The following is a 19,297-nucleotide window of genomic DNA, read 5'->3' as shown; positions in this document are numbered from 1 at the left end:
CCGTGTCCAGCTTGCATGACTTCGCTCGGGACACCATCCACTCTTTTTCGAAACATAGGAATAGTATGTAAAGAAAGTAAAAAATTATCGATGTACGTTTCTGTCTGTTGGAAATTTGTGGAAGTATATCCAAGGAAATCTGCACTAGGTATCTCACTGTTTATTCAAATATATTATAGTGCACTGTCTTATTGTCGAGCCAGATTTAAATATCCTATTCGAAGACTTGCCAAAAGAACATTTGGATTCATAATGGGAAAGTCCGTGCTTATCAGTGACCCACTGCGGAACCGGATGTCTTCTTCAGCCAGACCATAAAATAAAAAAACAAGAGAGAGCAGAGACACATGACCTGATTTGGATTAGTTAGTTTCTTGGTAACATGTTCTCTTTCTGTCTTGATCTTATGTGGCTGGCCCAAACAAGATGTCAACATGTTCACATCTTGCGACAAGGCAATAATAATTTGCTACTCTGGACTTGAAAATTGCCTATTTTAACTGTTGTGACACATCGAAATGATGTCGAAATGGCAGTAATAAGCAATTTTGTGAGGTAAGTGAGTGTCCACTCAATGGCGTGTCCATTCTATGGACGGTCACAAAGTATTATTTAGTTTTTACTATGTATCGTAGATCCAGTCAAATAATGTTCAATGAAACTTTTGTAAACACAAAGGAATCATTAAAATGTTCATACATGATCTCAGAATTGATAGCAAAACAATTAATATAATTCATCATTTTTTGAGTTATTTAAAATAAAATATGACCTTTATTGTCATACTTTTTGTTCATTTAGTGATCCAACGTGACTGTAACTTAAAACGACAGTTTTGAAGAATTGCTTATTTTAACTGTTGTGACACATTGACATGATGTCGAAATAGCAGTAATAAGAAGACATTAAAGGAGATGGCCAGAAAGCTTCTCAATTTAGAACTTGGCAATTATGAATCGCAAAGAAGAGCTTCCAGTTTTATGCGATTTATATCTACTTTTTGCTTCTAACATGTCAAATTCCCTTAACTGGTGATCTTGATTGAAATTTTACTTTAATTAGAAAAATAATTTCACTGTAAAAAATTGATTGAGTTTTTTGAAATATTTTCTAAAAGAAAACTTTTGGGAACCAAAACTAATTTCCGAATAAATTTCATTCCAGCTTATTTCATTAATCGGTAAAAATGAATTAAATAAAGATGACAGGAAAAATAATATCTTTCAGAAATATAAAAATAAATAAAAGAAACAGATTGAAGGAATAAACTCGAAAAATATGAAATAAATGACGAAATTTCAGATAATTTAATTATTAAAAGAAACTGCATCACGAAATATTCCTCTGAATCCAAATATATAAAAAAACTAAATAATAGTAACACCACAACAATGTAGGTTAACAACGTGGCTTAATTTATTAGGTTAGCTATTAAAAATTAAGATAATTAAACGCTAATTAATAAAAAAATAAACTTTATTTAAATATAAATATGCGGAAAAGTCATTGACAGGAGAGGGCTACACCCCCTCTCTTGTCGGCTATAACACCTGCCTCGTTTGGAACGTCACCTGTGTCGACTTGTTTTTTTGTCATCTCTAATGGACTCTGCCTCCCGCCCTGGCTCAGCCTCCGCACATGCCGAAACGAAAAAAATCACAAAGTACGCCTCATTAGAGAACACCTGCCTTTTCGTCCCCCTGCTTTTCAAGACGAGTGGGATAATCGCCCCAAAAGCCCTGGAGTTCCTTTCGGAGATCGGCTTGATGATCTCAAGGAAGAGTCACAAGAGACGTGAGTCTAGCTGGCTTTTTCAGCGCATTTCGCTCACGATATTGCGCGGAAATTGCCTGTCCATTCGCTGTCCTCTCAATCAAAGAATTAACGTAGATGAATTAGAATTTAATTTTATAACAGTAATTGATTAAAAAAATATATAAATACAATCCGGTTCGGCCGCTGCTTTGGCGGAAGCCTGAAAAGTCGAAAAGTACAAGAATCTTGCCACTCGGCATTCCTTCGTGCCGCTGGCTTTTGAGACATCAGGCGGTTTCGGTCCGCTCATTTCATGCTTCATAAAAGACCTCGGTATCCTCATTGCTTGGAAGAAAATGGATGCTCGCGAGTCCTATTGGCTGAGGTAGAGGATCTCGCTCGCAATCGTGCGCGGCAACGTGCAAGCAATCCGTTTGGCTGGGCTATAACACCTGTCCCCTCGCGCTCGCAGATCGACCTTGGCCGCTCACTTTCTGACATTTTGAAATTTACGATCGATCAATAATTAAAAAAAATACAATCCTAAATCTTAGTAGTATTTACCATAGCAGAACCAAAGATAGTCGAAGTTACATTTCGTGCATCGGGCTTAACTGTGAAATAGGAGTTTTTATACGTATCTCAAACCGTCCACTGCTCTCAGAAAAATTACGTATTTCGGTAATTCAAACTAAAATTTATTTTTGAGCTTCAAAGTATGTCTATTCTCTTTTCAAATTTTTTGAAAAAGTCAAGGACTAATTCAATGATGGAAATCAATTTTTTGCCAAATCCACAATGATTCGCAATGCTCATTTGCCATGAGAAAATCGTTTTTCAATGTCATGCGGCCTAAAATCCTCGAACACGACTTAATTTATTCAAACTCTACTATTAGACAACGCCATCAATGTCATCTAATGTTTTAAAGCCTCTACAAAAAATTCATGCTTTATTTCCAACTCTTTGCTTTTATCTTTAAACCTAAAAGTAAAAAAACTCCGACGGCTGTGTTGGGCATAAGAATATTGGGCATAAAAATTATTCTTAGTACGTTTGTTCCTTTAGTTGTGAATAATTTTTCATTATATTTTTCTACTACAGTCGAACTCCGCCCCAACAAAAACCCCGCCTTGGGGCACCCTCGGTTTTTGGGGCGATTTTATTTTTTAGTACATTTTTCAGCAATAATTTCCAAATTTGGAAATTATCAAAACCCCACTATGGGGCACTTTACTAATTTATTTTAATATTATTACATAATATTTTTTTGAATAATATTATTTTTGAATATTTGATACTTATCTTTGTGTAATGCCTTCCAAGATATCTATTGAAAAAAAAATTCAAATTGCAAAGTGTTTACAAACTTCTTCTGAAACAGAAGTTGCAAAAAAATTCAAGATAAGCAAAGGCACTATTTCCCGAATAAAAAAAACATTTCTTCTTTTATTAATACCGGATTAGTCATTTCAAGATTAGTTCAAATAGATGAAGTTGAACAAGCTTCTAATGAAACAAATCAATTTGAAAAACTTGACGAATTAACTTTTAATGCTTTTCGTCGATTGAGGGAAGATTCCTTTTCTATTTCGGGTACATTAATCAAAGCCATCGCGAAAAAAATATCGACAAAATTGGATTCTCGAACATCTTTTAAAGCCTCAAACAGTTGGCTAGACAGATTTAAGAAGAGACATGATCTGGTTTTTAAAACTATTTCTGGTGAAAAAAATTCAGCAGACAAAAGTAATTTGCCAAATTTTTTCTTTCAATTTGATAATTTATTGAAAACCTATGGTCATGAAAATATTTTTAATTGCGATGAAACATCTTTGTATGTTAAAAAATTTCCTTCAAGATCTTATGTCGAATCGATAGAAGCATGTCATGGTACAAAATTCAGTAAAGAAAGAGTAACAGTCCTCCTTTGCTGTAATGCAGCAGGAAAAAATTAAGACCTCTTGTTATTGGAAAATACAAATCACCTCGTTGTATGAAAAGTTGGCTTAATTATATTTGAACATAGATTTTGATTGTGAAAAATTCGGTATTTTATATGCAGCGTCAAAAAATTCCTGGATGAACAGAGAAATTTTCCAAATGTGGCTATCAAAGATTAACGACGACTTTCTCTCACAAGATAGAAAAATAATTTTAATAATGGATAATGCTACATGCCATTCTTTATTGGAATACTCAAATGTTAAATTGTTTTTTCTTCCAAAAAAACAACATCTGTGATTCAACCTCTAGACATGGGTATAATAAAATGTTTTAAAGTATATTACACAAACTTTTTAATGGACTTTATGTTCGATTTAAAAGAAGATACAACAATTAATCCTAAATCGTTGAAAAATATAGATATGCGAAAGATTATGGTACTTGTTAGAAAAGCGTGGATGGAAGTTAAAGAAACAACAAAAATTAATTGTTGGAAGAAAATTGAGAAAAATAGAGAAGAATTAGTTGAAGATAAAAATTGCGGGGAAGAAGTCCTGGAAGAAATAATAACCGAAGTAATATCTGAAGAAAATGAAGATCTGGTCAAAAGTCGCGAATTTTATAATGGAACTGGGATAGAGGACAAAACAACGATATTAGAAACGTATGAAATGATGGATAAGTTGGAAAATGTAGCACAAAATAATCTTTCGAGACACTCCAAAAATATTACGAGTTTAGATTTCAACTTGGAAAAGATTCAAGAAATAAGAAAAATTTAAAATTGACTGATTATTTCAAAAAAATGTTTTAAAAATAATGATTTATTTTAATCAAAATCAAATTAAAAAACAGAATAGAAATCTATCAAACTATAGAGCAAAAAAGCACAACTTATTGTATTATCGGCATATAAACACTTTGGAAGATGTGAAAGAGTTCTTTGTTCGCAAAGTAAACCAAAATTTGAGTTAAATAAACTATAATTCAATAGTTTGAACCAGACCCCTGTTTGGAAGGGCACCCCCGCTTTTTGGGGCACTTTGGTGCCCCATCCCGGGGTTAGACTGTATTTATAAAACCGAATTTTTTATTTTTTTAAATTAACTCGTGAATTATAATTTGGGTGTGCTTAAATGGAGTCTTGTGACAAGGCATATCTTAAAGGTAGATTACCTTCGGTTTTCATAAACTGGAGAGTTGGATTGGTCTATGCCACTTTGTGTTGTTTGCGGTGAATAACTTGTGAATAGTGGAATGGCTCCAACGAAACTTAAACGTCATCTCTCGTCCAAGAATCCTGAACTTTCTATGAACAAACATTTTATAAGAAAATTAGACTAGAATAAAGTTCAAGTTTCTAATTTTTCCAGAAAATTCAAAATAATCGAAAAAGCACTGCATGCTAGCTATGGAAATGTTATCAATATATAAAGTTCATATATTGATGATTAAATTTAAAAGTTTAAAATTAAATATTTTATTTTTGTGATCAGGCAAAACATTATCACACAAAATAATACTGTATTGAAGCGTCTGTTAGTTCTAATTTTACCAAGAATGATGTAAGAAAATTAAATTATAATTTATTTTAAAAAAGTCGATTTATTACAAATCCAATTTTTTTGTCAGGCACTGTAGTTTGTTGTTAATGTCACGCTCCTTTGTGAAAACAACTCACGATTACAATCTTTTGGTACAAATGTTACAAGGAGAATCCATAACCTCAAATCCCTGACAAAAAATATATCGAACGGTTTTACTAGACGATAAAGATTTCAAAAATGATGGCTGATGGTATTTTCAAAGTAAATTCCTCCATGGAAGAATTTTTCTGGAATAATGAATATCCAATTTTTAGTGGACATTCAAGAGGATGTCTCCCACGGATACTTGCGAGGGATTAGGAAACCGATTGAATGATGGCGACGATCTTGACGAAATGAGAAGATGAGCAAGGGACAAAACAGCTGGGAAAGATCAACGACTAGAATAGTAAAAAAACTGTTTATTGATAACACCAGCGTGCATTAACTAACAAACTAAATCGAGTAGGGTCATCAAAGTGGCCCAAAAGCGGGGGTGCCATAAAAACCGAGGTTTGGTTAATATCTTAAATTTTTGTTTACTTTGCGAACAAAACACTCTTAACATCAAAAAGAGTTTATGGGATATAACAATAATGATACAGAAAAAACATCAAAAAGAGGATTTTGAACATGACAGTAATGAAGAAGTTGAGAAAAAGAAAAAGGAAGCGTTCAAAACATTGTCGCTTGCGGCATAAAAATGAATAAAACAGAAAATTGAAAAATGAAAAGGATAGGCCACCATAAGGCTATCTTGTACTTCACATACAGATAGATAATGATGCCAATCGGCCAAGATATCGGAATTGATTCCAGCAAACACAAAATCATGGTGGTGCAAAGGAATTGTTTCTTAGTGGTCACACGCCAAAAAAAGGTTAAAGAGAATGAATGGGACATCCCGCGAACTTTTCACTTCATACTTGGCTGAGTTTGAGTGGAGAAATGATACGTATCGTAATGGGGGCGGGAAATCTTTTCAGAAAATTTTAATTTCTATAAACGAACAATATTCTTTTCAATAAGAAATTAATCAGAAATTAATCGGCCAGCAAGCCGGATGGAACAGCTGTTCCCACGCACAACGGCCAACAGGATCCTTTGAATTAGGAATGTAAATTCCCTAGGATCCTTGGAGCGTAATGAACAGAGGTGGCCAAGTTTCTTCAGATGACCAACTGTCTTTGTGCTAAAGACGCACGAAGTCTCAACAACAATTGGCCAAAACCAAAAGCCGTCTAACAAGCCCTGGTATTTTTCGGATTTTGTATATTCAGCCCTATTAGCACGGGACCCGGGAAGAGAGGCGGATCCGTTGATGGCCGACTTAGAGAAGGAACCAACACACGTGGCATCCCAAACTAGTGGTTTACCAGCGTCGAAAGCGAACAACGTCGAGCCATCAGGCCTTTTTCCATCACCACGGTCAAGACCAATTGGCTCAAGGACAGAAGGATACCCTGCCTTTTCGAGGGCATGGAGAATGATCTTGTTAAGAGCCGAATGACGAGGTATGCGACCTGCGCTTTTCTTGCAGGAAAGGGCATGGAGCCTGTATGTGTCCATCGTTGATCCACACCGGCAGGGGTGGGGATTACAAATCGGTAGTCCGTGACGAAGGCATATTCCAAAACGGAGGGCATCAGAGTCGAGGCAGGTATCCAAATGGGTCGTGGGAAGGCAGTTAAGCCAGGAGCAAGAATACGGCTGGCGACTGGCACGGAAGCAAGCTAGTCTGTGCTGGTCCAAGAGACGCTCCAACGAGTCAACGTAATATTCACAAATAATTTTGTCCCAATCACGTTGGAGAGATCGTTCTGACGGTAAGACGAAATCCTTTTCCTTCCAAAGCAAGAGTGCAGAATTGATATCAGAGTTCAAAGTTGATTTGGGTGATTTTTCAAGAATCATATGGACAAGAAGATACAATCCTGAGGAAGATGAAAGGAAAGCGGGAAGAGAAAGGTCGAGCGCGGAGCGAAGCCCCAGACCGCCAAAAGATACAGGAAGTTTGGCCTGACACCAACCAACGTCATCAAACTTGACATTAAAAATCTTCTCAGCGGATGAACGCACCAGAGCGTCGAAAGAATCCAAGGCAATAGGAATAGAAAAGCAGCGGGAACTCCTTAGGACATAATTGATTTTCGGGATCAGAAGATAATTTTTGAGAATGAAATAAGCAGGGTGGGGATCAATATCGGCAAGTTTATCACAAAGGGAAGAAAGGGCATTCCTCTTGGAATTAAGAATACGGATGGCGGATTGGTCGTAGATCGGAGCACCCAAGATTTCGAGATCGGCAGTGGAAGTATGTCTCAAATCGGGCAAAAGGCCTCGAAACTGAGAAAGAATGTTTTGAAAACTAACACGATCGATGTTAACATTTACGATTCTTTTCAATTGTTTCTAGTTTTATTTTTAACCTTTTGTCATTGAAAATGTTTCTGTTTTTAGAGTTGTGAAATTTAAGTTTTCCGCAGTAATATCATATTTTGTAAAATGTTAATAATTTATAAAAAGAATATAACAATAATAATTAAAATTCGGCAAATAGATCTTTTGAGACACTCCAAAAATATTATGAGTTTAGATTTTAACTTGAAAAAATTTAAGAAATAAAAAAATTGAAATTGACTAGTTATTTCAAAAAAATGTTTTAAAAGGAAAAATTTATCGATTAATCAAAATCAAATGAAAAAATCAAAATAGAAATTTATCAAACAAGGATCGGAATCTCTCTGCACCTCGGACTAAGGCAATGTGTCCCGCACACGTGCCGTTGTGGCTGCACTGTTGATCCTTTCGGTCTGCATCCTTTATCGTGCAGGAGGAGTGCCGGACGTTTGCCGAGGCACTCTGCTATGAATGACATCATACGGAGGGCCCTTGACTCGGCGGAATTTCCTTCGGTTCTCAAACCACCGGGTCTTGACCGCGGCTACGGGAAACGCACTGACGGGATGACTCTTTTCCCTTTTGAAAGGGGAAAAAGCCTCGTATGGGATCCAACCTGCTGGGACACTTTTTCTGCTTCACATTTAACTTTTTGTGCTCTGGAGGCTAAATCTGCAGCTAAGAAGGCTGAAAATTTAAAGCTATCAAAATATTCTGCCCTTTCGGAGAAGTTTTTAGTAGTGCCGATAGCGGCGGAGACGTTAGGTGCTCTCGGTCCAAAGACTGAAAAGTTCCTTCGCAAGCTCGGAAATTTATCAAACTATAGAGCAAAAAAGCACAACTTATTGTATTATCGGCATAAACACTTTCTGGGGCACTGGTGTCCCACCCCGAGGTTAGACTGTATTATGTTTCGGTACTTGTAGATTTCATGCTGCACGAAATAATGCTCTAACTTAATTTTGGAAAATTTTTTTGATTATTTGAACTAAAATTAAAAAAAATGAACAATGCCGAATTTGTAAATATTATTATAAATTTTTTTAAATACAATTTTGAATTTGTAAGTGCGTTGTGGGGATGAATGAATTGAAGGACTACGAACTACCATGGTCGGAAATGGAGTCAGTTACGTTCTTACAGGAGGTCGGAATCATACCAATGGAAAAGAAATGCGAAAAAAGACATTTCATGGCCCTTCAGCGGGATACTACCACATGGGTGTGCAATAAAAGCGAGTGCCGAACTTATAGTTCTGTCAGAAACGGTATAATAAGAGAGAACTTTATTTTTAGGTACGTGGCTCGAAGGCACGACAGTGCCCTTAGCATCATGTATTCGTTTTATCTATATGTGGAGCTTTGACAGACACACAATTTCATGGTGTCGGCGTCAATTGGAGTGGAGTAGCCAAACTATTTGTAATTCGTCTCACTCCCTGGTATGTGCTGATTATTTAGTTAATCGTCCGAACACATTGATTGGTATATTACATTATTTGGGAATTTGAAAAAGTGTTGAAGTAGACGAATGCATGTTTTCAAAAAGAAAGAATAATGCAGGACGGATTCTCCCTCAACAATGGGTGTTTGGGGGAATCTGTCGAGGAAGTAATGAGTGTTTCCTGGAGATGGTTCCAGATCGCACGAAAAGAACTTTGACAGCCACGATACAGCGAAATATCGCACCGGGTTCAGTGATATACTCTGACAAATAGAAGGGTAATTTTAATTACTTTATTCTTGTTAATAGGTTATTCAACGCCAGATCTTAATGCTCTTGCATATGTGCACCTTACAGTTAATCACAGGCGGAATTTTGTAGACCCGAGGACCGGTGCACATACTCAGACTGTTGAGAGAATGTGGGGGAGCGCAAAATGGCGCAATAAAAGACACAGAGGAACCGCACGACACTACATGGGTGAATACTTTGCTGGTATACTCCGATTTAATGTGTAGAATTTTTATGGAGAAGGCAAGTGAGCCACTTGGACAACGCTTTCGACGAATTATTAGACGCAATCGTTGGATCTCGCCCACCGAACGTCACACTACGTCAAAACAACTGAACTTTTTTGACTTTAATAACTTTTTTGACTTTGTCGGTATCGTCTTAACACCACTAAGACGTTAAGAATTCAAAATTTTCTACAAATGAACTTGAAAAATCAAAAAGATTCAATTAGGGGCACCGATTTGAAAAATTAAAAAAAATAGTAAATTATTAGAACAGTTAATTTTTGAAAACAGAAAAATAGTTGTCATAAAATACAAAAACCAGAGGTTAAATTGATAAAAATAGAATAAATAGACATATTCCATTATCAGGTTATATTCTTTGGATTTTAATGATCTTTTTATCCAACACGGACAGAAAATAATTGCGATTGTGAGGAGCAACGTCTTCTCGATCATTACTAGTTTTAGGTCGAAAAAACCTTAGTTTTATATTTGACATAAAATATTAAAAAATTAAACAATTTGAAATGAAATTTTAAAAATGGGGGTAAACTCAATAAATAAAGATGACGTAGAGTTAATAGTGTTTCATAAATTTCGAAATAAATAAAAGAATTTTTAGCAATCAAAGAATAGTTACAACAACCAGAAGTTTACAACGCCGTCAATCTGACATGGAATAAAAGAATTCGATTAAAGGAATAAAATCAAAAAATATTACATAAAGGATGAAATTTCAGATAATTTAACCATTAAAAGAAATTAAATCTCGAAATATTCCTTCTGAATCCAATTACATATAAAAATAAACTTAAGGAGGATAAGGAAAATAAAAGAAAAAGTACGACAAAATATCACAACACCGTGCCTACACGTTGTATAATTTATTAGGTTTTCCATTAAAAATTAAAATAATTAAACAATAATAAAAAAAATAAACATTATTTTAATTAAAAATAATTAACAAAATTCTGAGATGAGCAGATTTTCCTTCAGTTTCGAAACTGACGGACCTTGACTTTGAAGAAGCAAAAAATTTAATTTAATAAAAGTATCATATTTTAGAAAATATGAATTATCGTGATTTTTAATAAAGTTATATATTTTTTTTATTTTTTAAATATTATAAAAACAAATAAAATAATTTCAAGATTTAGTCATTTCCCATCTTGTTTTCATGGTTCGTCCATTTACCGAGTTCAAGAATCCTGATGATCGTTAGCTTTTTTAAATAATAAATTTAGAAAAAATTGTTAAGGCTTATAGAAAAATTTTTGATGTGATTTTGCTTTATAATGACCGAAATATACTCGACAATCCCGAAGTCAAGGACTATTTATCCGAGGACACTATAAGATGGGCGAAAGCGAGAGCCAGAGGATGCGTATTTCCAAATGTGGGCATGTTCTTTTCTCAAGAGGAGGTGTGTATGGTTTGCGAGAAAAAAGTACGACAGGGATCCTTTATTACTTGGATGCATAAAGGAATTTCATATGGGCATCTTAAATGTCTCTATTTTATGTTTGGAGATGATATTTTGAGACAAATGAAGCGTATGAACAGAAAATTTTTATATGGAATGTACTGTTAATTTCACTTTTGTTAATTTTGTGTTTTTCTTGATAGATTTTACTTCCTTGGGAAGGAAAGAAATTTTTTTCGGAAATGTAGGAAATATGAATTAACTATTCAGAAAAATAAAAGTAGGAAATGAATTTAGTTTCTACTAGTGTCTATTTTTAGTCGATTCTCTTCGTTTTTTCGGGCAGATCTAGTCCAATCTGTCTTAAGACTCGCTCGTGATTACCGGGCGTCCTATCGTATTCCTATAAGAATTCCTCGTTCTGCCCGTTTTTTCCGCGGCGAAGGCTCTGTCTGCTTTGATCGAGTCAGTCATTTGTGTTCAGTCCATTCCGAATTGGAACCGTTTGTTTTGCTTGCCATATTTGCCCTGGGCTCCCCAGTTCAAGGCTTGGGCTCGGTAAAATCCCTTTCCTCTTCCATCAAGGAAAATATTAATAAGTTCATGGAGGATTCCTTCATTCTGCCTCCTCTTCTGGGCAAGTCCCATGAACCAACTACTCTTAAAGATAATCGTATTCGTTTACGCAAACGTGTCAATTCCTGCCTTATGGCGCATGATGTCGGCTCTGCGGTCCGTATTCTTTCGTCTTCCGATTCCGTCCGTTCGATAACCCCGGATGTCCTCAAAATTCTCAGCGCCAAGCACCCGGCTGGCGATGTCCCTGCCTTTTGTGCCCGGACCCCTGAGGAGGTCTCGATCGCCTCTTCATCTGTCCAACAACTTTTGTTTGCTTTGAATCTTTCAGGGGGAACAGTAGTGGTGGTGTTGACGGTCTCCGTCCCATTCACTTAATGGACCTCATCTCCAATACTGCTGAGGCTGGAAACCGTCTTTCTCAATCCATTGCCAAGCTTTGTAACCTATTTCTCCGTGGGGACATATCCGAGCATGCCAGACTGCTCTTCTTCTCTGCGAACCTGTCTGCTTTGGGGAAGAAAGACGGCGGCATCAGACCTATTGCCGTCGGGAACGTTTTTCGTCGCTTGTTTGCAAAGGTCGGATGCAAGCTTGTAATTCCTTCTATTAGCGACGAACTCCAGCCCATTCAGTTGGGTGTGGGGGTACCTGGTGGGTGCGAGGCCTCGGTCCACGCTGCCCGGTGTTTCATTGAATCGGCTCGTCTCTCAGAGCGGCCCCAGTTATTATTAAAATTGGATGTGAAGAACGCTTTCAATTCGCTCAATAGAAAGCATCTTCTTGAGGTTTGCAAGGCCAGAATTCCTTCTCTGCTGCCCTTCATTTTTCTTTCTTATGGTAACCCGAGCCTCTTGGTTGCTGGCGATTCTTTCATTTCGTCTTCCTGTGGCGTACAGCAAGGCGATCCTTTGGGTCCTTTATTATTTGCCCTCTCGGTGGACTTTGTCGCCCGCAGGATTGCGTCCCCTCTTAATATTTGGTATTTGGACGACTGTACTATTGGTGGTCCGCCCGACATTTTGCTAAACGACTTGCAATCTCTACTCCCGGCGTTGTCATCTATTGGTCTTGAAATCAATTCTCTAAAATCTGAAATCGTTAATCTTAACGTCGAAGACCTCACCTTCGAAGACCTTTTTGCCCAGTTTCGTGGCCTCTTGCCCGATCTGAGGCAGACCTCTTATTCTGAACTTGAAATCCTGGGTGCCCCGATCCACCACCAATCGGTCTCTCGTATTCTCGATTCCAAGAGAAATGCTCTTGCTTCTCTTTGTGATAAACTTGTGGACATCGATCCCCATCCCGCTTTTTTTTATCCTCAAAAACTTTCTTTTGATTCCGAGGATCAATTATGTCCTAAGGAGTTCCTGTTGCTTTTCTGTTCCCTCTGCTTTGGAGTCTTTTGACGCTCTGGTGCGTTCTTCAGCCGAGATTATTTTTAACGTCAAGTTCGATGATGTCGGTTGGCGTCAGGCCAAACTTCCTGTTCCTTTTGGTGGGCTTGGGCTCCGCTCGGCTCTCGACATTTCTCTTCCCGCTTTCCTTTCATCGTCTTCAGGATTGTATCTTCTTGTCCATAAGATTCTTGAAAAATCGCCCGGATCTCGTTTGGACTCTGATATTAATTCTGCACTTTTGCTTTGGAAGGAAAAAGGGCTTGAGTTCCCTTCTGATAGGTCCCTCCAACGTGAATGGGATAAAATTCTTAGTAAGCATCATGCGGACTCGTTGGAGGCTCTCCTGAACCAGCACAGACTGGCTTGTTACCGTGCCAGCCGCCAACCGCATTCTGGCTCTTGGCTTAACTGCCTTCCTTCGACCCATTTGGACACCTGTCTTGACTCCGACGCCCTCCGTTTTGGCATTTGCCTCCGCCTCGGACTTCCGATCTGTAGTCCCCACCCCTGCCGGTGCGGATCTACTATGGACGTATACGGGCTCCATGCCCTCTCCTGCAAGAAAAGCGCGGGTCGTATTCCACGCCATTCGGCGATTAACAGAATCATTCTCGACTCACTCGAAAAGGCCGGACGGCTCTACGTTGTTCTCGTTTTATTCTGGGAGACCTTTGGTCTGGGATTCCACTTGTGTGGATACCTTCTCAAAGTCTTTCATCAACGAATCGGCCTCTCTTGCTGGGTCTCGTGCTAATAAGGCTGAGCTTTCGAAGTGCCGGAAATATCAGTCTTTGATGGATGACTTTTGGTTTTGGCCAATCGTTGTCGAGACTTCCGGCGTCTTTGGCTCCGGGACCCTCACTTCCCTAAAGAAATTGGGACATCTTTGTTCTTGCGGTCCAAGGACCCTAGGGAATTTACTTTCCTCATTCAGAGGATCCTGCTGGCTGTCATGCGTGGCAACAGCTGTTCCCTCCGTCTCGCTGGGAGAATTTATTAGTTTGTTGACTTTACTTAGTAGTTTGACCCGTTAGTCATTTAAGGTCATAAATGACCATCAACTGTCAAATCGATTAGTTGATTGCTCAAACATTGAATTTTGTTAGGTAAAAATACAAAAGCATTAATTTAGCCTTCGGTATAATTAAGGGATTCAAAACAAATTACTGCAATTAACTTATTGAATTCGTTTGGCTTTGTGACAATACAGACAATTTGTTCTAATCAATAAAACGTCTCAACTTGTGAAATATCATGAAATTAATTTCAGAAGTATGAGCGGATATAACTTCAGTGCAAATTTAAAATTGTTGGGGAAAAATTTTTAAGTGTCGATGCGAAGGAACATCAACACCTCGTTTATGATATAACCGATGTCTGACTGTATTAATGGCTTATGTTAAGTAGGTATTTTAAATAATATTTAGTTTAGACAAGTTAATAAAAATGACCCAAAAACCGAAACCGGAGATGAGGGAAATACTCACAAGACATAAAGAACAACTGAGAGAGACACTCTCGCTATTAATCGAGTGTGTCAGTAACAAATCTAAACGAATTCTATTCCAAATTTATCATGACTTGAAGCATAAAGCCGATTACTGCCTAAGAAGAGAGGGAATTCTACGGGTCGTTAATTCAAAAAAAACTCATATGGCCACTATCGTAGAATTCATATCCCGAAAGTACAATATCGAAAATATAAATGAACTGACAATAACGAAGTTGGATAAAATTCAACATGAATATCTAATGAGGCAGATTGAAACTAAGCCACTGCATTCTATTCTTTTCCAGTATTTGAAGGACACTGAAGTTAATGTTAATGAATCTGCAGGGTGGCTAGTTCATGGAAACAACTCCGCAAGAACTGAAGGAATGTGTTGTTCACTACAGGATCGAAATTTGTTTTTTGATAACGGAGAAAATAAATGCAATCACTGCAACTCAGCAAAGAAGACCGTTGATCACCTTGCTACCAGATGTGGACGAATGCTGAACAGCTCTTACCTGAGACGGCATAATGAAGTTGTCAAATGTCTACATTTGCATTTATGCCGCCAATACGGGATAAGAAAAATGAAGAAATTAAAAACTCACTCAGTTCAATCTGTTGTCGCCAATGAAATTCGAGTTGACACAACTATTTCTACGGATACGGCTGTTTCAAAACAATAAACCAGATATTTTTGTCCATGACAAGATGAGGAATACAATTACACTCATTGAAGTTGGGATTACCTCACAAAATTGCCTAAAGCAAATTGAAGTGGAAAAGTTCCACAAATATAACCTTTTGGCAAATGAATTAGGGGGATTCATCGGGCTAAAGTAAAAATAATCCCTGTTGTACTTACTTGGGATGAAATTGTCTCAAGACTCTTAAAAAGTCATCTGGATTCTATCGCAGTGGAAGACAGAGTGAAGGCATATATCCAAACACTCGTTTTAAGAAAAACATTGGAGAGTATGCAGGTGGAGACAATACATGGAATATCGATTCCCTAAGAGGAGCAATCAGTGATTGAGTGTCAACTGAATGATTCTTCTGAATCAGGAATACGAGTGGACGAGGACCTCTATGTATCGACTATGATAGTTGAGCATAAGAGACGCAGATTGTCCTAAAGAGAATATAGATGCTTAAAAAATGCTATTATAAATTTTTATTACTCAATATTCATACTTAAGTCCATATAATTATTATATAGTCGTGAGAATGTGTGGTTTACATCAGCGGTTCTCAATCTGGAGTCGAAAATCAGCCCAGATCGATCGTAAGGGGTCGAAAATAAATTTAATAATTTTTTCATTTTAAATTAAGTTAGTTTATTTTTAAAGTGGTAAACCTTTGTTTTTTAAAATTTTTAAAATTACCATGCTAGTTTTTGTATGAATCGTCGTCCTACATTAAAAAGTCGTCAATATAAAAATGAATATTTGGCATTTGGATTTATAAAAAATTCCTCTGATAATAGACCATACTGCTTACTGTGTAATAAGTCATTATCAAATGATGCAATGAAACCGTCCAAATTGTTGAATCATCTTACAAGAAAACATTCGGATAAAAAGGATAGACCATTAGAGTACTTCGAAGAATTAAAGAATTCACTTCGTAAACAAAAACGATTGACACTGTTTTTACAAATAGCAATGAAAGAAACAATAGCTGTTATTATTTAAAATTATATATATGAGGACTAATTGTTCGTGTGGATACTACGATTAATACGGATACAGCTGTGGCGAATAACAAACCTGATATCTTTGTTCATGACAAAATGAGGAATACAATTACTCTTACCTAAGTTGGGATTACTTCACAAAATTGCCTCAAGCAGGTCGAAGTTGAGAAGTTCCACAAATATGACTTATTGACAAATGAACTTGAAGCAATTCATCAAGTGAAAGTAATCCCTGTTGTAATGACCTGGGATGGAATTGTCTCAAGATTTTTCAAGGGTCATCTTGATGTCCTCAAGCTGGAAGAAAGAGTGAGAGCATATATTCAGACAGTGGTTCTGAGGAAGACATTGGAGAGCATGCAGGGTGAAGTTCGTCACTCTTTCAAATGAATACGCAACCTGTCATCCCATGCTGACAGAAGAGTGAAGTAACTACGTGCCTGATACCTTTTTCTTTGGGCCCATCGTCTCTCGAATTTATTCGGTGGTAATGAGCGTAATCCCTCACCAGCTTTTGATAATCAACTTACAGTCAAACCCCGGTTAGTCGCCACCCCACTTACTCGCCACCTCAGTTAGTCGCCACTTTTTTAACGAAAAATCGAATTTTATAAGAAGAATTCAGTTACTCGCCAGTTTCAGTTACTCGCCACTATTTTAATTTTTTAATTTGAAATAAAATGGTTTAATTTAAAACAATAAAATAATTTCCACATTTATTAACCATGCGGAAGTGTACTCGGTTATCTTTTGAGGAAAAGCAAAGAATTTTAAATTTCATTGATGAAAATAAGGCTCTTAGCTTAAATCGAATTGCCTCAATTTTCTCGATTTATAGGAAGCAATGGATGGCTTTCCAGATTCAAACAGAGAAACAATTTAAAATTAAGATTATTCCATGGAGAATCTGGCTCAATAACTGAAAATCTAAATGAGCAAATTAAAAAATTTCAAATAATTTTATCTACGAAATTACAACAATATGATCGTGAAAATGTTTACAATGGTGACGAAACTGGTGTTTTTTATAAAAAATGTTCCTTTAAAAAGCATTTGCTCAAAAACTCGACCTGGAAATAAAATCCTTAAAGATCGGTTGAAACTTTATTAATCATTAGTAGATTTTCGCTATTTCTGTGTACAAATATGGCCGGATCAGATAAGAAAATTCCATTAATAATTGGGAAATATCAGAAACCAAAATGTTTTAAAAACATTAAAATTGAGAAATATTTAAAATACTGTCATTCCTCAAAAGCATGGATGACTAAAAAAATTTTTAATGAATGGCTTTATCATTGGGATATTGAATTAAAAAAGAAAAAAAATTCTTTTAATTATTGACCAATGCCCATCACATAAAATATTAATCGAATTAAAATTTATTGAAATTCTTTTTCTTCCTCCGAACACCTCAACAATATTGCAGCCGATGGATCAAGGAATAATTCGTTCCTTTAAAACTAAATTCAATAAGTTCAAATTTAATGAAATTCTTCAGAAAATTGAATGCGGATATGGCATTAATGAATCATACAAAAATTTAACACTTAAAGATGGAGTTTTATTTATCTATTTTGGTTGGAATGAAGTCACCGAAGAAACTATCAAAAATTGTTTCAGGCATGCTAAGTGGATTCCATGTGAAGAGCAAATTCAATCTTCTAACTATACGATTGAGAAATATGAGGAGACAATAAAGCAATTGAATATTTTGGATCCAATGGAACAATCAGATTTTCTTGATTACACACGTACACTGAAATAGACGAAGTGGAAGAATCCCTCGAAAACGATGATGACGTAAATGAGAAACAAACGTCTCTCGAATTTATTCGGTGGTAATGAGCGTAATCCCTCACCAGCTTCTGATAATTAACTTACTTCGGTATGCAAAAACAGAAATGTATCATTAATTCCCATTTCTTCACATAATACTTTTAATAGATACGCTTGTAACGGCCGTGATTTAATATAATTCATCATTTTTTGAGTTATTTACAATAAAATATGACCTTTATTGTCATACTTTTTGTTCATTTAGTGATCCAACGTGACTGTAACTTAAAACGACAGTTTTGAAGACTTGTTAATTTAAAGATTCATTTTTGGACAACTTTAAATTTAATACATCGTAATTCGGAGAAACGTTACATTTCTCAATCAAGAAATATTCTCCAATTTACCCGACTTTAATCAATTGTAATCAACCAGTCAGTGTGAAGGAAAATACAGTTATATAAATACAACTTGGAAAAAATAAATTATTATAACATTCCCGAATTCCAATCAATTTATCAAACATTTGATGATGAAGATACAGTACCGCTCAAATGTTTCGGACCACCCTATTTTTCTCAATTTCCAAGTCAATCCTAAATTATTTTTATACGGTTCTTTAGAGAAACTTATTAGATAAGCTTAAATACATTTATTCTATTCTAAAATTTTCTTTAAATATTTTTGTTTGGCGCCAATTGAATATAATTGATTTTTGACTCGATCATATGTTCCGGACCAGTTGCAATCATATGTTTCGAACCAGTTAAATCTCTTTAAATTTAAATAATTTTTGATTCAATTAAAAACAAAAGACTAATAAATAACAAATGCCGCGTGTTTCACTGGTTGATCGGGTCGCTATCATCACTTTTTTTAAAGATGGAGCTTCACAAAGAGAAATTGCCGAAAAATTAAAAATATCCAAAACTGCTGTTCAAAGAACAATTTCCAGATATTCATCCGTTGGACTATATTCCGACAGACCCAAATCTGGTCGACCGAGATTGTTATCCCCAAGATCTGAACGCAAATTAGTGAGAATTTCGAAAGCAGACCCCACAAAAACGGCAAATCAAATTAAATTTGATATGAAATTAAATTCTATTGTAAGCACAAATACAATTAAAAGATGCCTACAAAGAAATAATTTGAATGGGCGAAAGCAATGCCCAAAACCAAGTCTTTCCATATGCCATAAAAGGCTAGAAAAATTGGTGCATTGAGAAATTAACTTGGAGCCAAAATGATTGGGGTAAAATTATTTTTAGTGATGAATGCA

The 19,297-nt window shown here is 36.2% G+C and overlaps 1 protein-coding gene across 1 annotated transcript; it reads left to right on the top strand.

The window, feature by feature from the left end:
- Nucleotides 1–14,494: 14,494 nt before the first annotated feature.
- On the top strand, nt 14,495–15,226 carry LOC115231939. Its single transcript, XM_029801822.1, has one exon. The coding sequence runs from the start codon at nt 14,495–14,497 to the stop codon at nt 15,224–15,226; it is 732 nt and encodes a 243-aa protein (XP_029657682.1).
- Nucleotides 15,227–19,297: the final 4,071 nt, after the last annotated feature.

This window comes from Octopus sinensis, unplaced genomic scaffold, assembly GCF_006345805.1.
Source record: "Octopus sinensis unplaced genomic scaffold, ASM634580v1 Contig18959, whole genome shotgun sequence".
NCBI classification, from domain to species: domain Eukaryota; kingdom Metazoa; phylum Mollusca; class Cephalopoda; order Octopoda; family Octopodidae; genus Octopus; species Octopus sinensis.
The sequence above is the reverse complement of the archived record's forward strand: the minus strand, read 5'-3'. Positions and strand labels throughout refer to the sequence as shown.

Coding starts and splice junctions, on each gene's coding strand:
- LOC115231939 (XM_029801822.1), top strand. CDS start 14,495: ATGACCCAAAAACCGAAACCGGAGATGAGGGAAATACTCACAAGACAT.